Consider the following 23,090-nt stretch of genomic DNA (forward strand, 5'->3'; position numbering starts at 1 on the left):
CAGTTTGTGGTACTTTGTTCTGGAAACCCTAGAAAACAAACACAGACATTGTTCAAAATGTCACTGAAGGCATGGCTTGATGAAGTGGACATGCTTGGTGGCCAGCTGGAGGTTTGGGTAGGGAGACGCCTAGCACAGGGCTGGTACAGGTACAAGAAATATTAGTGACTGCTGTGCTGGTCACTTCATGAGTTTGCCCTATATGTTAACTAACAGAATTATGAGAAGGGGCTACCTCCATGTAGAGGCAAATTGTCCTACACAGAATTTAATCACAAGCAGTGAATCAAATGCAAAAATTTTGCTGACCACGGTTAGTAGCTGCTATCCTCCAGACCTCTCCTGCTGAGACAATTCTATTTCCTCAACACAAAAACGTTAGGAAAAAATGGAAAATGTCCAAAACAAAGATGTGAGTTCTGTTTATCATAATATGTGAGCAGCTGTTAGCTGAGTGAGAGCCTCTCAGCGGCCCTGAGCCCTGCCAATGGCTGGAGGGACCATGGATTGGGCATTGATGGGCAGGCCCTGAATGTGCCTGAAGGACCTGGAGGGGCAGCAGCAGGACAGGAAGGTCAGGAGAGGCCAGCCTCGGAGGAGAGGCAGGTGGCACAGCAGGAAAGGCTTGTAGTGTCAGGAAAGAGGAGGCTGGTAGGAGTCAGTAATTCAGGACCATGGCCCAAAATATTCCCCCATCCACTCAGTCAACAAACCTCTATTCACTGCCTACTACACATCAAATAGCCTATCAGACTTTGGGGAGTTCACAGGAATTACCTTTATCTGTTGAGTACATGCTGTGTGCCAGACACTGATATCCATCATTATGAGACTAATATCCATCAACGTCCAACACATATCCATTGTCTCATCTTATCCTCACAACAGCCAGGTCAGATGGCTAGTTATCTTCAGTTTGCAGATGAGGAAACCAAGAATTGGGAGACAAATCAGCATCCTGAAGGGCTGAGCTTCATTCACCCTTAAGTCTTTCTGCCACCAAAGCCTCCACCCTCCACCTGTGAGCCTCATACCATGCATTAAAAACCAGATAGAGCACAATCTCTATCTGGGCCAACAACATAGTGAGGAGACAAAATACAAATGAGGGAATGAAGGGAGAAAAGGTAAGGGAGAGAAGCACACAGTCTGTGGATTCCTTGAGGAGGAAGGACTTGGAGAGATCAAGGAGGGCTTCTGGGTAGAGCACAGGACTCTTGAAGGATGTGAGGAAATTAGCCAGGAAAATGAAGTGTGTGTGTAAGGGGAGTGGGAGGATTCTAGGCAGAAGACACAGAGGGAGGGAGGAAAGGATGGGGATGGGGAGGGAGGATAAAAGATGGGGTCAGATCATGAAGCAACTGATAAGGATGGCAAAGGAGTTCAGGCTTATCCTGAAAACTGGTGGCCATGGCTGAATCTAGCCCTTAGAATAGAGAGTTTTGTCCCAGTGTGCTGGTTCTACAGTCTTTAAGTATAGTTAATTGTCAGCATTATAAAAGCAGAGATTTCATAAGAAAATCCAGATTTCTGACTTCTTTAAAAAAATCATATGAGCTGGCCACCCTGGCCCAGCACTGCCTGTGGCATGACGTGGCAAAAATTCAGTGGCCACCCTGCCCTTTAGTGAGTGCCTGGACGCTGCTGTTTGCCACAGTCCCCACCACCCCCAAAAGTACACATGCCCTCTTTGTTTCATTTACATTTACTGACTGGCTTCTGTATACATCTGTGGTTGTCACACCTTTGTACACAATTGGCGGCTTTTTAAAGACTTGAAGAAGAATATGATCAGATTTGTATTGTAGAAAAATCAGTCTCCTCATAGATAACAAAGGTGCCTGGGATAGATAGGGACACCGTCCATTCATTCCTTCTTATGTATTTATTTTTTCACTTTCACTCATTAAATATTTGTTGAGCACTGGCCAGACACTACGGATACCCAGGAGAGGATGAGACCAGTACAATCTGATGTGGAACCAGCTTTCTAGAGAGAAAGGCAAGACTCAATAACCAAATACATAATCAGTAAGGTGAGGACAAACAGGGATTCCTGCTAGGAAGGAAATGGAAGGGTGATGGATGGAGTAACACAAGAGGCTCCTTAGACAGGGCGACCAGGGAAGGCTTCTCCAAGGGGGAGATATTGGGGCTGTGACCTGGGGACTGAGGAGGCAGCTCCCTGAGGAAAAATGTCTCAGGTTGAGGGAACAGCCTGGGCAACAATCCAGAGCCGGAGAGGACGCGGGGCCCGGGAGAATGATGGGGCGCAGCTTGGCTGAGTGAGGAATGGCTGGGGAGAGTGGGGGAGGTGCAGTCCCAGAGGTCCCAGAGCCAGCCATGCAGAGCTTGCACGAGTCACGGAAGGAAGCAGACATTTTCTTTTCCCAGAAAAGCATTAAAGTATGTTTAAGCCTGGCACTCACATGATCTGGTTTACAGTGTTGAAAGATGACCCCAGCTAGGTTGTAGAGAAGGGTCCGAGAGGCTAGGGCAGCATTTCAGACAAGAACTGAGGAACCGTTGAACAAACACAGATGAGAGGGAACAGGAAGACGGACCCCTCACCAGCTCATTGCATGAAGCCTCCTTCCTGTTCCCCACTGTGATGAGAAAACAGCCATTCTGAGTGGCTGCCTAGACATTTTACAGTATGACAACCCCGCTCACACCCAGAGTCTAGACCTTTAGATAAGGACCCAAGCTTAGGATTCCCACTACTAGTTTCCAATTTGCTTCTCCCAGGGTACCTTTTAAAAAAACCACTTAGAGTTGAGCCCACAAAAAGTTAGTGACCTCCACCCCAACCACCTTATAAGTAATAGGTGCTCGCTACCCTGCTTTTTATCTCCTCCTTGGTCACGACCTGGGACCGAGGTCTGCCCTTCCCCCAGCTCACTGTGCCCTCTCACTTCTGGGATCTGTAGTAATAATGAATCTTGTGTCATTACTTCCTTTACGTGTGTGTATTGAAACTGCACCTTCAATCAAAAGGCCCCAAGGTTTTCACTTCCCCAAAATGGGAGCTCAGACGCTAAGCGAGCTACCTGCCAACTCCATATGGGTGGCTTGTGCCTCCTCGTTCAGCAGGTCATAATCTGTGTATTCTTAACACACCAGCTCTGGGTTTTCCAATGCACCCACTAGGCTCTATCGAGGAGAAATCCAACTTTCTGATCTCAATTGGTTGACTCTTGTCCCTTGATTCTCAGTCAGTTGAAAAGTCAAGAGAAGAATACAAGAGCATCATGTAATGGGTCCCTAAAGTCACAACAGGAAATAGGACCCTTCTTGGACACTGTAGAACTAAGGGTGTTTGTTTTTAGCTTGTTGGGATTCTTTATTTGTTTATGTCTCATTTAAAAAGAAGGAGATCTGAGCATTTTTATAAAAAGATGGCAGCCATCATTAGAGAGGAAGAAATTTAAGGCTATGGCAACAAAGAAGGGATAACACATATAGCAACAACCTCAAGTAAAGAAAGAAAATTACTCCAGACACAGCAGAAAGAACTGAGACAAGGGCATCCGGTCAAAGGGGGTAGATGGATGTAACGTGTGGATTCCAACTAGGTCAGTGACAATAAATGTCCCCGCATCCAAGCTCAGCAGGGGGACAGAAGCAGAGCTAAGTGGGGGTCAGAGGCTAGGATCTGTCCTGGATGGAGGATCAATCAGAGCAGAAAACCAGGGACAACCAGGAGTAGAAATGACATCTCAGGGTTCAATAGAAGAAAGAAGTATCCCAACAGGACACAGGAGAGGGAATCAACACTTAGCCTGCAAGAACTTGGAACCCTCAGTCAGGGCTCTGAGCTCTCTGCCCTAGGAGTGAGGGCCTTCCTGGTACAGGCCAGGACGGGGTGGGAGAGTTGCTCTCTGAGAGACGCAGGGCCATTCGGTGCCATGGGAGTGATGCTGGCACTGTAGGCTGAGTGGCAGCTCCACCACGTTTCCTTTGGAATTATTGCCAATGTCTGCAGTTGTTGGATGATATATGTAAACTGCAGCACATTTTAGGAATCTCAAACATTACTTTCTTTGTTCAACTAATAATGATGGCGTGCCTACCATGACTGGGTAAGCCCTGGGTTAGCTCTTCCACTGTCCTTATCACATCCCCTGGCTCTCAAATGAAAAGGATTCCACCCAGAGGGTTAACAGAATCTGACCATCTGATGAGCCAGTGGGTATCTGAGTCACATGTAAAGAAACAGCCAGTGTTTATAACTCCTGCTAAGACCTGAATTATTTTTCCAGGATATTCTTAAGGTATCACTTTTGGGAAAAGGAAGAGATTGTGCTCCTAATTACTTTTTACTTTACTTTCAGCAAACTCTAATTGCAATGCCTTTGGTTGGGGAAGAAGTAATTTTGATTTTTAACTGGAAACTTTGGCCAGTAAAAGTCAACAAATGAATAGATAGAAGAACTTTCAGCTACACAGATGAAAGCTTCAGGGCGCAAACGAGACCTTCCACAGAGAGTCGATGGGTTCGTTGAAACCAGTTCAACAGAAATAACGTTAATGGAGCGAACCTAGTTACTTCTTGGGTTTTGGAAAACTATTCATGCTGCCCTTCGGAAGCATACAGAGTCATTCAACCTACTGGAGGGACTTGATGAGGGCATTTACTTTTCTACAAGGGAGTCTTTTAAAGGCAAACTGTGATAGTTGGTTTGACTATATTATTTGACAAAATACTTGTGTGTGTATATACACATACACATACACACACATAACTAATAGGTCTAAACCAGCGGTTCTCAACTAGAGGCATATTTTTCCCCAGGGGATATTGGGCAATTTCTGGAAAACTTTTTTGTTGTCACAACTGGGGTGGGGGACGGTGCTATTGCACCCAGTCGGTATAGGCCAGGGATGCTACTAACCATCCTATGACAACCAGGACAAACCACCACCCTCCAACAAAGAGTTATCTGGCCCAAAACATCAACAGTGCTGAGGTTGAGAAACTCTGGTCTACATAACTAGCTTGTACTTGGCAAAAGGCCAGTAAATCTTTGTAGAACTTGAGAGCTCAAAATGGTAAATACTATAATGGCAATTTCAAGACTTCATCTTGCTACAAATTATCAAATAAACGCTTGAGGGAACGGATTACATATGGTGCACATATCTATCCATCTCATGGTGTTTGTGAGTGTGTGTGTGTAACCACATTCACACATGAACATACACATATACAGAGGCTGGATTTCAGCTGGCACATCTCAGAGCATTGTACCTAGCCCATCTCAATTCAAGCGCTTGGCACCACCTTCTGATTGCTTAGCGAGCAAGCAACCAAATTCTAGCCCGGGATTGAAAGGAAGTCTTCTAGGGGTTTCTAAATTCTTCAAAAAAGGAGTGTGGTTCTTCTTCCATCAGATGTTGTCATATCTGGGTGCAGTACCTGAAATTGCAGCAGTGATTCTGTATCCACGAGCAGGGCCGGCCTGAGACCAACCAGACAGACTGTGGACGGCAGAGAGAGCAGTGCCAGGACTTGGGTCTTTATGAACTCTTGAGCCATTGACGTAAACAACTCTGAAAACGCCTACCCCAACCTTCTAGTTATATGCCTTGAAACATTTTTTTTTTAAGTGCTCAAGCTATTTGGAGCTACCTGTAGCCAACGCATTCTTTTACACGGTGTCTGAAAATTTCATGAAATGCTAGTAATTTCCCTTTTTAGATATATAATAAAGAAGTTATGAAAGAATGCATATGAGCCTACAGATATCTTTGACACAATATCAATCTAAACTTCAAACAATAATATTAAAAAAACAGCTTCAGTTTGCTGAATGCTCATATCAACACTGGCCCTGTTATCATGGTCTCCAGTGTTAGGAATATCACTTCTCTTCCTATCAGCAAAGAGCCAGACGATGCCCTTCCACACTGAAGTACAAAACAAGTTACATTTTGGTTTCTCTAGAAAATGAAGAAATTGCTTCTCTTTAGAACCCATGACAGTTTGCTTTTGAGCACCAAGCAACCAAGCATCACCGACGAATGAGATGGGAGAGTGGAAGTGACTGTGAGACTCACCATTGAGCCATTTGGAGTTGTACTGCGCAGTGCGGAGAGGCGGTAGGATGCCCAGACTCCGGTAGATGGCGGGATCGCGTCCCGGGAAATCCATGGCGGTAGCAGCGTAGAGCTCCCCGCCGGCCGTGAGGAGAGCCGTGGAATTGTGCTGGGGACTGTAGGGACAGCGGGCCATGCCGCTGATCTGATCATGGATCTCAGTCAGGTTGCTCAACTACGAGTAAAGACAAGAGAGAGAAACCAATTAACCCCCATGAAAGCCCATTAATAGTGTTAATAGATTAGTCTACCTGAACTGCAAATGAAGTGTGTTCTATAAACTCTCTGGGGCTCAGGATAAGACAAACTTTCACACTCCGACTTTGATGAAGACAGTGTGCTGTGGTCATGGTTAGAGAATCCATGAATCAATCTCTCTCTCTCATCATCCCTTCCAAGTGACTGAACCCCACGCTATTGAATATTCAACAAAATATGAGGTAAGACTATTGTCTATGGCTTCCATTTATAATGCAGGGGCAGTGCACATTTTTCCACTTTAACAAAGAAACTAACTTCTATATTTATAGAAACTAAAACTGCAATAAAGAATGATGTGCAATTTTATCAACACAGGTGAATCGAAGTATTATGTATAATATGAAATTGTGTTCAGGGGTAAGGACATGTAGCCCAAATTTCCAAGACTCTATTTTTTGTTTTCAGAGAGACAACTGGGTGTCTTGCAGGCATCTGGTGTGAGTCTAGCTTCTCAAATGCTGGATTCCCAACCAACCACTGAAAGAGAAAAGCTCTTTGGGTAGCAGGGAAAGATCTTGTCTCCATTTGCCTTTCCACTCTTACCTGAGAGATAATAGAGCAGAGAGATTAGGCAGAAGGACTCAGATACACCTCCTGCTCTACCAGTAGACTTTTAGCCTCAGGTAAGTCACTTACACTCTTTCTGCTTCAGGCAATTTTATAAAATGAAAACCCAAAGGATAACCACCACATGGGGTAGATGTGAGGATTAATGACTGAGTCGACAGAAAGCGCTGAGAACAGGGCTTGGCACCTGGAGACCTCTCTGTGAGCATCCCTTCTTATCCTCATCCTCCTCCCTTTATTTCCAATAAGTGAATGTTAACTTGAAAATAATGAAGTTGTGTAACCAGGAAATTAACATAATGATATTTCTTCATTATGTTCCCTGAGGAAGATCAAATTAATATCCTGAATTAGGAAGATTACTCGTGTGCTCTGAAAACCCTGCTGTTCTATGTATAAGACATGGATGCTGAAAATTCCTCCATCCATCCTCACAGGCTAAAAGAAAAAGAGGCTCGGTTATAACTTTACTTTGCCTAGGGTTCCATTTGTTTGCTTGTTTGCTTTAATTTTTTGACACGCTTCTCACCCAATTTGTAAGTTATATTTTCTTTATTTGGCTTGTGATTTTAGGACATTTTAATACTTAAAATAAAGAAGAATAAGAAAAAAGAATATGTTGAAGATTAATGTTAAGGGTCACTGATGAGGAAAAAGCTGGCAGAAATAGTTTAGAAACATATTTAAATTTAATTATAAAAGCTATAGTTATTATAATTGACAGTTGTGATTAGGAATAAATCAATACATCAAATATTTAATTAATTTAACAAAAGATCTTTTTTGAATTAAAAAGCAGCTCCTTGGAGAATAGAAATACATTTAACATTGGGGTTTTAATAGAATGTTTGTATTTCCAGGTATTAAATTCTGTCTAGGCTCAACATGAAGCCCTACCGTCCGGTTGGTGCAGACAGGCGTAAAGGCGTTGGTCCCACAGGTAAATAACCGGTCACCGCCCACCAGAAGCACCCGGACGTAGTTCTGACATTCCTCCTGAAAAAAATCACAAGAAACAAGTTAACAAGACCTGTGCACAAGACGGATGGTGAATATGAATACATTTTCTCTGGCTAATAAATTAAATGTTAACTGACCACATAAAAAAAAAAGAAACCTCTCAGATATTGATCAAAAACTAACAACAGCAAAACTGTTAAATAATCTGACTTGCTCTACCTGCACACTTGCTTAATAGAAAATATTTATTAAGATAAATATATGTTCAATTATAATCTCAAAGCACATGTCTTTTGATGAAGATGGTTTCATTTTGAATTCTATCCGATAACAGTGGAAACCCTAAATTGCCTTTGACATGTATTAGGGAAATAAATAAAAGGAAAAGATTAGAGGCTGCTCATGAAACAGAGTGTTAGAAAACTCCCCTGGGACAAAACCGGCACGAATGCTTCTCCAAAGGCGAGGGTCAGGTATGAAACTCTGTATACAAATTGGAACAAGATTTATGTGAAGTTCTTAAACTGCATTATGTACACAGTAAGAATCTATAAACGTTTTTGATCATTGATGGACAAGTAAAAATATAACTAATGAAGAAAAGATGTCAGGAACACGTGGGATGAAACCCCCTGCTGAGGGATGACCCAAGTTGAATATTTTTTGTGATTGCAAAGCATTCATAGGAAATCTGGGGCATGGTCATGGCAGTGCATAGACTCTGAGCTAGAAAGCTCTTCATTCACTCAGCAAGCATTTACTGATGAAATACTCTTGGGTAGGCATAGTGCTAGAAGTCATAATCTAGGCACTTAGCAGAAAATTAAAATACAGGTCTTAACAATTACTGTGAAGTTGTGCACATGCCATAATAAGGAAGCACAGAAGAACAGCATATTACTAACTCCAGAGGGGAGGGAAAGGGAAGAGGCTTCCCAGAGGAGGTGACACCGAAGATAAGTCTCAAAGGAAAAGTAGGATTTAGTGTGGCTTCCTGGAGGAGGTGCCACCTGACACTTGTAGGATTTACTGAGCAAAGGTGGGAAAAGATATTCCAGGCAAGGGGAATGGACTGTGCCAAGGCACTGGCTGGAGAAAGCATGGTGGTTTCATTGTGTACAGAAGGGGTCACACATAAACTGGGGAGCCAGGTACAGGCCGGGGTGCCAGGCTAGTGAGTTTGCATTTTACTTTAAATGTGAAGGGACCCATTATATGTTTCTATTGCATGAAGTTTTGACTCGATCTGTTGTTTGCTGTTGAAGGAATTAGTGTGGAAGCTAAACTGGAAAGAGGGAGACTGCAGCTTGGGAGACAGGTAGGAAACCACTTCCATAATTCAGTCTCTTGTGATTTACTGCCTGGACCAGGCGGGAGGTGCAAAAGGGCAAAGCCAAAATCCAGCAAATCAACAGAAACTGGTAACTGACCACCCAACTGGACACAGCAGAAGCTGCATGATGAACGATGGTTTGAATCACACATCGCCCCAGCTCAGGAAGATGTGGACTTAATGGCTCAGCAATGCTCCCTTCAACCCAATGGAGCCCAGTCTCCATGAAATGTTGATTTGCTATAACTCAGTCTGCTCACGGCCTGGCTGTGAAGATGAAAAGAGTTCAGGTATTTGAATTTGCTTTCTAAAAGTAAGGTGAGGGCCGGCCCCGTGGCTTGGCGGTTGAGTGCGCGCACTGTGCTGCCGGCGGCCCGGGTTTGGATCCCGGGTGCGCACCGACGCACCGCTCCTCTGGCCATGCTGAGGCCGCGTCCCACATGCGGCAACTAGAGGGATGTGCAGCTATGACAGACAACTATCTGCTGGGGCTTTGGGGGAAAAATAAATAAATAAAATCTTTAAAAGTAAGGTGAAATATCAAGGGTAGGTAATTCTCCTAATACTAGTCTCCTAATACTAGCAATAGTAGTAACAAATTATCATTGGCTGCTAATCTGAACAGACTTTAACTGAGGGAAAAAAAAAAAACCCAGAATGAAAGATCTAAGTTAGCTGTCAGAAGAATTAAGAAATGAGTATAAACAGTGCACAGTAAATTAGGTAACTGAGAAAGGTACCCCAGGTGGGGAGGCTCGTTTTGTTCTGTTCTGTTTTGGTTTTATAACTGGGGAAAGGGCAGGACAGTTCTAAAGAGAAAGAACAAAACAAGACTTCAAAGAACCACCTCGTTATCCCTTCCCAGGCTCAGGGAGCACAGGGAGAGTGTAGGAGGGGCGAGGCAGAACCACCACTCAGGGAGCAGAGGGCACCGAGTTTGCAAAGACAGGGTGAAGGTGAGGAGGAAAACAGAAATAAGCATGTCTGGGGGACCCAGAAAGACATCTTGGAGACACAGGGCTGAGCGGGCTTGATGGAGTTAATGGATAAAATTCACCCAACAAGGACACTATAATAAAGAATGAGATGGAAAATTACAGTGGAGAGAGGTGGGGGTTCTGTTTGTTTTCTGTTGCTCTTTTAGCACTCTTTCTAGAATGAGTCAAGATGTAAAAGAACATTTTTGTTTGTTTCTTTAAAGCAGGACATTGACACAAACAGAAATGCACTAGAGGCAGTCCTATAACCATGAACCACACAGTCAGGGGTAAAGTATTCCAAGAGAATCACACCAACTGAAAAGATGTGATCCCATGGCTGAGTTCTACAGACCTGGAGAAGAGAAAGCAAGCACCTCTAAGCAATTATGGGATGGAAAAGAATCCAGATAACAAATGTGGTGTTTATCTTAATCTCCCAAAAGAAAAACAAAGTGTAAATAGGACTGGACGTCACTGACACTCCTGAAGCCCCCTCACAAACTTGATGAAGACCTAGAAAGATGGTTAGAGACCGTGTGACCAGGATGCAGAAGTGTGCCAGAGGGGCAGGGCAAGTCCAACTGGTAAATTTTTTAAAGTCTTGGAAAAAAGTAAATGAGGGAGAGCAAAATATTATTTCAATTAGAACACACAATTAAAAAAGCATGTTCTAGTAATCAGGACCACGTGACAACAACAGTGGGGAGCTCTCCTGTCTGAGAAGGGTCACATATCCATGTGTCACTGAATAGCTTCCCCAAGTTCAGTGAGTATGTAGGGCAGGAAGGAGATAGATGTCAGGAAACAGGAAATCAGACATGGAGGCCTGTGCAGTCCTTTTCTTAAAGGATGGAGGATGGACCCAGCCCTGTGGAAGCCAGAACTGCCTATGATAAATGGGATCTGATGAGGGTGATGTTCTAGATGAGCCCAGCATGGAAGGTCAGATGGAAGAGGATGGAGGAGGGGGAGGAGGAACAGCTCTGTATTGTCACCAATGAGGCTGGGACGAGGCATACTCACTCATGGGGTCCTACAAGAGAAACTTCTGGAGGCACGGTGGTATTTTTGTGTTTCTTCTTAACTGTCAAGAGCTGAACTCATGCGCCCAACAGTCTGGCTCAGTTCATCTCAGACCGTTCCTGTTTCACTCCCTTAAAAGTTCCCTCACATTTAATTCACAAACTGCTTCAACTGATCCTAGAAGCAGACTGGATATGAATCTAAATAAATAAATATATTTAAAATAATAACTTTTTATTTTTTTGAAGAGACATTGGGGCAAGTTCAAACAAAACAGACCGTCAAAACAGAAATGGAACGAAGTGGATGTACTTAGCTTTTGAGCAGAAGATAAATTTAGGAATCAGAGAATCAAAATTAAGAATGAAAGAAAATGGCCTGAGTGCGAGGCCTTGTGATAATTAGTTTCCTCATGATGGTGATCCTAAAACCCAAATTCTCCTATAGAACATCTACTGGTAAGTCGCTTGGTCTGTCTCTGCTAATGACACGGCCTTTCCATGGGTCATCTGAACTTGCTGGAAGTCCTGCCTGGATCACCTGTTTTAAAATACAGCTTTAATGTCAAAGTCCCTTTAGGAGGTTCTGCTATAGGTTTCTCTATTATCTTATCTGAATGTCTATGAGTTTCCTTTTCTCAACTAAGAAATTTTTTCTTTTATCCCATTTCTGTACCTTGAAAATGGTTTAAGGGGATTTAATGAATTCCGGTTTTCCAAGAAGTCACAGTGCTCATTTCCAAGGCCACCAGCAGCCTGCCACCACATGGCCTCTGCTGTTGATAATGAGAGTCATCCATCTGCATTTCCTTAATACCACTTGAACATTAAAATGACCCACGTGTGCCTGGGATCCCACAGGTGGGTTAACCTGGCCTTGACTTTGAAGCAATTTCTATTTGAATTGATAGCTGAGATGCATACTCGCTGACTCACTGAAAGAGCTTTTAGATGAGACCAGCCAGTGCCCACTGGGTCTCAAGGACATAAGGCCTGGCCCCAGGAGAGAAAACATATTTTAGGACCTTTGTCTTAATGACTTAACTGGTTTTGCCTTATAGCATTTCATCATTTTTTTTTTCCAACAGGTATGTTCTGCTTAAAGAAAGACTGTAACTGTGTAGAAAGACGGTCTGTAAACAAGGTAGATGCCTCAGCAACACCCAGCCCATCTCCCAACCCATCAATTTCAGGGAGAGAGGAGAGCCAGGAGCCTGACAGCCTTTATGCTAACCATAGCACTCCCACTGAAAGAAGCCTGTCTTTCTCTTAATAATGCATTACCTGTGTGAGCATCCAAAGTGCCAAGAACAATTTATAGTAATTGCATGTTCCTTTTCTGTTGAATGTACACCAACCAAAGTCATGATTACCAGGTGGATCTTGAAAAACCTTATCATCCAATAAGATGTAAATATATATACATATATATGTAAAAGACATATATATAAGGCATATATATGTATTACATATGTATGTATGTGCATACATATTACAGAAGCATATGTATATAAATATGTAGACATACGATTATATCTATATGTACATATAAATATATAGATATGGATGTATATAAGTATATAGATATGTATACAAACATGTATGACTATATATTAAAATATATGTTATATAATACATAGTGTATTAATAGATTAAAATATATTTTATATATATTTACATAATATGACTATTTTTAACTGAGCTGACTCCATGGGAAACTTGTTTTGAAATCTCAATTTACAACACCAAAATTTGGTGTACATAATCTACACAGGTTGTTAGTATCTAATATAAAGAATATTCAATTTTTGAAACAATTATATAGAATAAAGGTAGGTCTGTAGTGTGCTGCATGCACTGATTAACTCATAGCTTTCCAAATATTGGCACTTGGGGTGAAAATGTCAACTGTCACCCCCTACACCATGGGGTTCCCAGGCAGGATGGTGTCACATTTTTCTTCTCTTAATCATGGGGCATTTACCTGTTCCCTAGCAGAATTTGAAAATTTGGGAAGCAGGACCACAGTATCCAGTGGGAGGAACAATACACAGAGCCCTGGAGTTTAATCAAAACTCTCCCACAAACTAGCAAAATAATTCTAGGAACTTGGTGTTAAAAATACTGAAATGAGATCACAAACAAGAAACTCTTGAAAATTATAAAGTATAATATATGCATGAAGCAGCTCTTTCATTCCCTTAATAATCAGTTGTGTTTCTTTTGTCAAGTTCCTAAAGGTCATGGTGGGAAGGGCTTGGTTTAGACATAATAACCGCAACAGACAAGGAACTCTTGTTAGATCATAAGAGAATTGACTATTTATGTTTAAAATAATGTTTGTGCAAAAGACTTTTAAATAGTCCTACAAGCTGATCTCTATAATGGTATTTCAAAAAGAACTAAATACAACAGATTTTATCATAAAAAGTTTTGAATCCATAAAAACAGATTTTTCCCCCTTTTCATAGATGGAATGTTTAAGCCATTGTAGGCAAAGTCACCCCCTTTTTCCAAGGTGAGTTGAAAATTTTAAATAAAATAGAACTCAAACCTCACCAAGAATCCGCAGTCTTGGTACATCCTTTCTCTCCTAAACAGGCCCAAATCAAAGATTTGGTTACATTTTCTTGACCCTGATTCCCTAAATTGTAATTTTAATGGACTATACAGGAAATGATGTCTCTGTCGGTCCCACCAGTTCCAGGGAAACAGGGCGAAATGTGTCACCTTTCTTCTCCCCTACTCTGCAGCCCTTTGAGGAATGTTCTCATCAGAGAAGAGAGTGGGCACAGGCAGCACCACCCCCGCAGGCCCCGCCCCCTCATCCACGCCTCGCATACTTGGCTCTGCAATAAAATACATTATTTGAAGCAGCACAGACCACTTTTCTTAGGGTAGGAAAAAAATGAGTTCAGTCAAAATGGCTGGCATTTTTCTCATTTTTGAGATGTCACATTCTGCATTATTCTTTTTATTTCAGAGAGAAGGGGAACTTTGTAATTCTGTGTGTAAGTTTTCCTAATACTAACGCACAAACAGAAATATAAAATGGTTGAATTCTCATTTCTAATCTCATGGCTACTAAGAAAAGTCTGAATTTCACTCCCCAAATAGATGTTACATTTGAGTCAAATTGACTCTGTGAAAATGTTTTCTGATTTGGCCCCTTGAACTATCCGAACAGGGAAGTTTGGGTCGTCTGAATTCTAATTCAAGGTCTAGCCCTTGGGCAAGTGGTGCGAGGCCTGGCTGCTCCTGTTTATAGGAGCTTCCTTATTGTCTTCCTTTCTGTGTCCCAGGAGCTGGGCTCAGGTCTCTCACCCGATGGCTACTGTGTCAGGTGCCATTTTAAGAAAGCAATAGAGATGCTAAGTAAGAAAAGAGAGCTAGTAAAGGAGAATGAAGAGCCCTGGATGTCCCTCTGCGCTCACCGCCCATGGAGCAGCCCTGAGTGACGCCCAGGCTGACGCCTTTGTAAACCCATGGCATCATTTTGTGCACATGGACTTCCATTGCATGTGGGTCTGCTACAAAACTGAATTCTATTTCAGCCGAGCACAGGTTGTTCAAAACTCCACGTTGAGTTTATCAATATACATCACACAACCTCAAAGACCATGTGATTTCTCTTTCTCAGAGTATGGGCACTTGATATTCGTCTTCATCTGTCTTAACATATTCATCTTTAAAAAATCCCATCCACAAATGCAGTTTGAATCACTTTATAATTACTGAGATTTGCCATTTTTCTTAACCCATTAAAACCAGAAACGTGTGGAACTTAAAGGTATGATTTTATTAGACAATGTTTGTTTCACTCATTTTCTTTCTGTGTATCAGGAGAACTCAATTAAATGTAGTAACAATTGGTTCCTTCCGTGAATCACAGGTACATTACCTTATGGGCATGAAAGATGGCCTTTCCTATGTGTTCTTGGGTTGTTACCGCTTAATTTCTAAGCACCAAACAATGAAGGATCACAGCTTAAGGCAAAACATGGGCCAGTTTTGATTCTGCAGAAGCAAATTTTCACCCAAAGTAGTAATACTAGTAATACTAGTAAAAGGTTCCCACACAGATTCTTTTAAAATTATTGACTTATAGACTCCTAGAACCAGAAATCCTGGCTAGAATAAGTAATCAAATGGTTTCCTTTAATACACAGGAGAGTGAAGTCCATAGAGGGGAAGAGGGCTAATTGTTAATTTTTTAAAAGTCTGTGAAATAAATAAAAAAACGTGTGATCTAGGCAAAATATGAAAGTACTCTTAGGGAAAGCAAAATTCAAAATGGACAATGTAAAAGTTGCCAACACATTTACCATTTTGGGAACCAAAGCAGGGATTCTCGAGCAGGTCAATGTCTGGCAGTGTTGGGAGACACTTTTGGTTTATTTTTGGTTGTCATGACTGGGTGAGAGGAACTACTTGGTATCCAGCAGGTAAAGCCGGGGATGCTGCTAAACATCCGACCATGAACAGGAGAGACCCCACAACAAAGAATGACCTGGCCCCAAACATCCAGAGTGGTGAGGGCGAGAAATTAAAGCTCTCTGTGGCCCAGGTGGGGGCCTCACGTGTTTGCTCGCTCATTGGCAGAGCGTAGTTAACATCCACCACAGGCTGTGTCCTGGGCTCAACGAGAGGTTTCTCGTTGGTTTCTCTGGCCCTGCCCCTAATTCAGGGGAGTGGGCTGGGTAACTAAAATGCAGCACAACAGGGAGAATGTGAATGGCTAGTGGAGACTAATGCAATGTGGGGGTGGGACAGGGTCAGGCGGGAATCCCTGAGGAGAGGGCCCCAAGTCCTGGGAGATGGGTGAGGAAGGAGGGTGACGGGTAGGTGGGGGGGGGCAGTTAAGATGAGGCCCCATGAAGGGGAAGGAGGGCATGGCCACCTCACAGAAGCACACTTGTTCAGAGACAGGCACCGTAGCTGGTTGGGGTCCACAAAGTTTGCTGTTGGGTTTCCCAAGACTGAATAGTGCTTATTGGTCTACACACAGACCCCGAAAGAAAGAAGAGGAGAAGGAAAACAAAAGTACCAGCAGGAAGATGAAGACAAGAAGGAATAGGAGAGAAAGGAGAGGAAAAGCAAAAGGGGGAAGACAGAGTGGCGGAATGAGGTCATCCGCAGTGCCCAGGGACCCTGGAAGGCGCCAATGTCACCAGTCAAAGGGGACAATGTTGGCATTACAGGCATGGGAAGAAAGGCCAATGCTTTCCAGCAGTGACTCTCGCTCGCAGACAGTCGCTTCATCCACTCCCACCCCCGGGTAAACCTGATTCCCCACATCTCCTCCCTCAGTGCAGGCCGCCTGCTTCAGAGAAGTCCCTGTGCGCTGGCGAGTGAGGAGCAGACGTACAAGGATACATCCTCACATCAAGATGCATACACATTGCAGGCGGCGAAAGAAAACCATATAGAAAGCACATTTTCATAAGTTTTATACTTATTTATACAAACTCAGTAAGGTTAGGGGGGTAAATAAACTTATGATGTATCTATTTATTTATTTTGGGCATATTTTAAGAGAGGATATTCTGATTCTTTGTAACCTGGTGCTACCTTTAAATCTTCCTGTGTCTCTGATGATTTATCTCAGAGGCATTTTCTGAGGTTAGATATATTTCAATAAACAGCCTTCATCAACTTCTGCCTTTTTTTTTTCCTGTCTCCAAGTGTTTTCCTGGCTAAGACTGCATTTTCTTCCTTCCCTTCTTCCTTCTTCTTAGTTCTTTATTCAGTTTTTGGAAATGACTAAGGTTGCTGGGACCTGCCTCTGTGTCTGACTCTCAAAACTGTTTAGTTAAAAGACAGAGAAACAGACAATGAAATTGGGTAAAATAGGTGCCTAACAGTCTTTTACAAATACAGAAGGTATGAGGATCTTTTACCAGTACTCTCTCCATTTGCTATTTTCCCCTGGGGTCTTGGTCCTGAGACCACAGTTTGTACGGCGAGCCCTCTTTGCTGCTCTTCGAGTATCTGCGTTCTTCTGTAACCCAAAGTGTGACTCACACTGGACAGGACCATGCTCCAAAAAGTAAGACAATCATCAGCAGAATGAGACATAATGGCCTATGTACCAGCTACAGAAGAATTTCTTCAAGACGACCCTGTATAATTTTCTCAGAAACACAGACTTCCTCAGAAGGAGGAATTATGCCTCTTGCAGAGCCAGCCAGTTGTGTGAAAGTAGGCCTGCCATGTGCAGAGTTGCTCAAGGAATGCATTTCTAACCTTAGCTATAATATGCTCTTTCCTTAGGAACTTGGGGATGTAGATCTTCGTATGGAGAGAGAAAGAGAGCTTATTTTAAAGTTATGTTAGGATAGGTAAAACAGCAATCTCAAGTCATTTTTGCTATAATAATTTCATTTATCATCTAGTTACTTTCTGGGATTAACTGTAAGGTATGATTTAGAAAAATTAAAATACTATTTTTAAAATTTAGGCTCATATTTTTCTAAATGATGTCATAACCAATTCATTTCATACCTTAGTCCAATGATTGAGAGGGCAAATTAGAGCTGATCTTATGTTCTGAATCCTTTTTGGAAACTGATTGTTGTGGTTAATCTTAGTTTTATGTTAAAACCTTGAGAATTTGCTATACGTGTGTTTTGAATCTTGCGTTTTTTCAGTTTACATGGCATCATAATCAGGGATAGCCTTCATATTAAAACGCTTTATGGGGGCCAGCCCCATGGCCTAGTGGTTAAGTTTGGTGCACTCTGCTTCAGTGGCCAGGGTTTGGTTCCTAGGCATGGACCTACACCACTTGTTAGTGGCCATGCTGTGGTAGCAACCCACATACAAAATAGAGGAAGGTTGGTGTAGATGTTAGCTCAGGGCAAATCTTCCTCAGCAAAAACAAACAAACAAACAAACAAAAATGCTTTATGTATAGTCCCTCATCCTTATGACGACCATCCAGAACCGTGTCCTCCTTACCTGCGATTTGCCCTTGCTGTAACAGGCTTTCTTGGTCGCTTCATCACATTCCCACTCCACAGCCTGTAGGAAACACCAAAATGACAACAACTATTATAGCTGACTGAATAAAAGGGAAAAAATAAGAAGACACCGATAACTAGATTAGGAAGCATGGGCACACCAAGGCACCAACATTTTCATACTAATACAGAATTTACACCAAATACATGAAATTCAGTCATATGGCCTTATATTTAGCTTTACAACTGAAGTCTTTTAAAGGACTCACCCCCTAAGTATTTGCATTTAAGCAGTAATAATGTGACATTTAGATCTATCACTGTAAGAGAGGCATGTGCAATGAGTTGATGACTACTGCATTGATTACAGAAACTCTCATTTCAGTGAAATCACAGAATAGATCCATAGTAAGCTTAAAAGACAGGCCTTGAAACAAAATGATCTAAATACTCACTTAGACATTTATATTTCATTTTAATAGTATGTAATTTGTCAATATTTATAGATAATGAAGCAAGGATTTTGCATATCCTTACTCCCAAGCTACATATATAAATGATGAATAGTCAATAAAATAAATAGCTCATGCAAACAGCTCATCTACTATTTCTTCCCAAAAAACAGTAATTTTTTTTACTGTTATTGGCTCTGACTAAATATTTAGAGCCACAACTTTCACATATTTTTTATCAGATGCCCCAAATCTAACTCCTGCTGATCAATTTGACATGCATACTTTCACCTCTGATGCTAACTTACAAATGGAATCTGTGATTAGTTAAGATAATATACAGCACTTACTTCATAGGAAGAAATGATGCCTGAAAACATTAATGGCCTATATACTGAAATTGTGAATCATTTTTTGAACAAATTTAAGCATCTGAGTTGTTTATCTTTTCTATTATTATACAGAAAATGGAATTTTATAGGGTAAAAATGTTTTCTCCATCTGTACACCTGTTATTACAATTATGTTCTATTAGAGTTGGATTTCTGAAGAATTCAAGATTTCTGAAGAATCAGTTGAATCATTATCAGAAAAAAATTTAGGGGAGGAAAAATTTTTTGTTAATTTGGACGAATATTAAATAATAAACTAAGCCAAAAAATAAACTAAAGTCAAATATTATGAAGGAGAATAATCACTTCACTCTTACTTCTAGAAAGAAGATTTTTTCTAATTCTCCCAAACTTAGGAGAATAACAAAGTCAGGCTAACACCATTATCTAATATCTTCTGTCCTCCAAAGAATGTTACAAAACAGAGATTAAAACATAAAACACTGCATCTTGTATAGCTTATCTTACTTGGCAAATATGAGTCCATAAGAAAAGTATTCTAGAGAGAACCACTTCAGTGTCTTTCAAACAGAAACAATACTAGAACTGTTTTCCCTCATGCAGACTTAGAGATTTCTGTTAGCATCAACATCTGATATGAGAATTTGTTAATTCTTTCTGTGATGTTTTCCTGTTCATAATGTTTGATGGCAGCAATAAAGTCACAGCTAATCAGCATCTGATGCAAACAAATGACTTGAATTTCATACTAGGATGACAAATACTTTCACGAAAAGTGATGACACCCCCAGAGAAGAGAGAAGAGCTTCATGTGCAGTTGCATAACTATCTATCCCAGGAAGCACAGATAAAAATAGTGCATTGCTGTTATTCTGAGTGAAGCTTTCCTTTCTCAGATCACTTTATAAAAGCTCACTCTGTTGTTTTTATTTAAATAAAGATATCCTTGCCTTTGTTCTACTTAAACTCAGAACAGAATTGATAAACTGATATATTCTTTAGCAAAGTAGATCCCATTATAACTTTGATTTTATATTACCAAGAAGATTTAGTGTTATAGATCACAAAGAGGAATCTGTGTTATATAATTACTAGGAAAACTGTACAGTAAAATGCTTTAGATAAAGAGGAATTTGTAGTGGCTCTCATTGGTCTAGTGATTTTGTTGAAAGTTAAAGAGTAATACTCTCTTCAGTAAACTTAAAAGCTATGAGGAGGAGGGTTAGTCCCAGAGTTATGAGAAGAATATTTATCAGGGGCCAGCCCCGTGTCTTAGCGGTTAAGTGTGCGCGCTCCGCTACTGGCGGCCCGGGGTTTGGATCCCGGGCGCGCACCGACGCACGGCTTCTTCTCCATGCTGAGGCCACGTCCCACATACAGCAACTAGAAGGATGTGCAACTATGACGTACAACTATCTACTGGGGCTTTGGGCCAAAAAAAAAAAGGAGGAGGATTGGCAATAGATGTTAGCTCAGAGCCGGTCTTCCTCAGCAAAAAGAGGAGGATTAGCACGGATGTTACCTCAGGGCTGATCTCCCCCCACCAAAAAAAAGAATATTTATCAAATGCCATCAAACTTGCTCAAATCCTTCTGCCAGAATGGGAAACAAACAGCTTCCCCTGTCTTCCTAATGCCCAAGGACCCTTCAGATTTTCAAGATAAATATGGGCCAAGGATTAGAAGGGGAAAGTAATAGAAAAAACAATGTGAGAGTTTTCAAAAATATTTCATTACTTTATCCAGTTTACCAAGAAAGAGCAACTGCCCACACAAGTTTATTGGAGCAACAGAAAACAGGACAAATCTTACAGATTTGTCTGAAGACAGTTATTAAAAGTAGCAAAGTTACTTTCCTGAAGCATTTCTATTATAGTATCACTAGCTTTCCAATAATATTCAAATCCAGAATTAATTAAAGACCATGATTGTATAGCTTTTCTGTTGAATCACTTTCTACCCAAATAGAGGACAGGATAAAAGGAAATTACACTAAGAATGGAACTGAATTACCTATTGGAGGGCAGAACACATGTTATCGGACATCAGAATTTGAAAAAAATGGAGGGGGAAAATGTGTCTTTTCCACATTGGCCTAAAATTGGGTGTTCCAGATTAATCCCGTAGTATCTTTCTATTCACTCAGTGAACCAGACCTTACCTGTTTGACCACTTGGCAGCTATGGAAAAAACTACTTTCATTGGAGAGAAATACAAATATCAATGGAACTCTCTCATACCAGATCTTATTTCTCAAAGTTATTCATTATTCTGTTTGACATTAGATTATGTTTTAACCTGGTCATAACATTTTTATTTCACAAGATTTGTTCTAATCAATTAAACTCCTTTTAATCAAGCCTTCTTGCTCTATTCTCAATGGAGATTCTTTACTATTCTTTCGTGTATCGTAATTTTGGAACAAATCCTACTACTGACTTGTGAAGCCATCTTTCTGGTTGACTTCCTTTTAAGACACTCTTCTACTCACCCAAAACTATCTTTATGACAGTCAAAACAAATGCTAAAATATTCTACGTTCTACATTTCAGATCTCAATACAACATTCATGATCTTATTTTTTGAGTCTCTCTCTTTTTTTAAATCTTACATTTTTGTCATCTCTTGTCTTTTTCCATTGCACATAGCCCAGTGTATAAAAGGAATCTTAATTATCTATTCCATTCTGCATTTAATCTTTATTATATTTTTCAGCAGCAGATATATAGCAGTAATGCTGTGGTTACTTGGATATCCAAAGGCTATATATGCAGTAGGCAATGAGGTTGAAACATCTATATTTTAAAAGACACAAAGATTCCTGTTTGTGGTATAATATTTTTTTGTCTGTAAATACTTACAAATAACATCTGTGCTATTCAACAACTTACAGAAGTTTTGCTTTACGCACATGCATTCATTCTCTCTTTCATTTATAAATATTCACCAAATACCTACCAAGTACAAGACACTGTGCTAGATAACAATTGATGGAATGAAAAACAGACATAGAGATAATATTTGCACACACCAGATATGAGTTTACAATAAAATATAAGTGTCTTCCATCAACCTAGACAATGTCATGCTAAATCTGAGAAGGCAACAGTGGCCAGTTTCATTGCTACAGTAGCCACATTCATCTCAGAATCCAGTGATACACTGAAACTTACAACATTGTCAACTTTCAGGAAGTGACACTGCTACAGACAGACCTATGAGGAAATAGAGTAGGTTTACAGAAAACCATTTTATACCTGCAGAAACCCTAGGGATGTAAGGAAGGACCAATTCTTTCATGATACAGTGCATATCTCACTGTCATGCACACACACGTGTTCGGGTTAGGATAAACAGAGCTGTGAACTCATGAGTAAATCAGATGTGGGAAAGAAAATGATTGGCTCTTTTTATTGTACGTGTTATATACATACATATCCACAGTTCTCAGAAGTATATAAACAAAGTTGTGTATTATCACATTCCACAGCAAGAGAAGTTAATTAGACAGGGACCAGCAAAGGCAGATACTTTTCATAAAAATGAAGGGAACAACATTCTAGGCAGATGGGCCACTACACTTTCAGCAGATGGCTTTGCTAATTAGATACTGGCAAAAGATAACATTAAAAAAAACAGTTTAATTACACAGTGCCAAAAATTAACAACCACCTGAGGGCTTTTTTTTTAATATGTTTGCATTCATATGCTTATGTCATGCATTTCTGTGAAATGCTGGAGAATGTTAAATTGTCATGGCAATTATAAACAAATTGCCAGGGAATGTGAGACCATAACTTTGTTCAAAACAGAAGCAAAACGCAAGTGAGTTGGAACTTGCAATAAGTGTGATTTTTATGTGACTTGAATAAAGTGTCAATCTAATTATCCTTGAGCACAGACGTCTTCGCTAATTACCTTTAGTGGCCGCACATGCATGAGAGGTTCCAAACAAGCGCCGTTTGAAATGAAATGGTGTGCATTGAAAGACACGAAGGGGTAAATAGTTTAGTCACTCTGGAAGGATCTGTCCAGCATTTCTCTCTGCCTTGACTTCTTAGTGGATATTAAGTATAATTGTTCACTTTTAATATTAATTTGC

At 40.9% G+C, this 23,090-nt stretch overlaps 1 protein-coding gene across 3 annotated transcripts in view; it reads right to left on the reverse strand.

Moving 5' to 3' along the window:
- The window catches only part of SEMA5A (semaphorin 5A), a 470,062-nt gene that overhangs the window by 157,190 nt on the left and 289,782 nt on the right, over positions 1 to 23,090 (reverse strand). For all 3 annotated transcript variants that reach the window (XM_004440053.3, XM_087443115.1, XM_087443116.1), the window contains 3 exons: positions 18,183 to 18,245; positions 7,825 to 7,923; positions 6,061 to 6,274 (listed from right to left, as the gene is read on the reverse strand). In XM_004440053.3, the coding sequence (XP_004440110.1) occupies positions 6,061 to 6,274; positions 7,825 to 7,923; positions 18,183 to 18,245 (376 nt within the window). The remainder of the gene's footprint in view (positions 1 to 6,060; positions 6,275 to 7,824; positions 7,924 to 18,182; positions 18,246 to 23,090) is intronic.

The sequence above is a fragment of the Ceratotherium simum genome, chromosome 18 (assembly GCF_057802395.1).
Source record: "Ceratotherium simum simum isolate JZ-2026a chromosome 18, ASM5780239v1, whole genome shotgun sequence".
Taxonomy (NCBI): domain Eukaryota; kingdom Metazoa; phylum Chordata; class Mammalia; order Perissodactyla; family Rhinocerotidae; genus Ceratotherium; species Ceratotherium simum.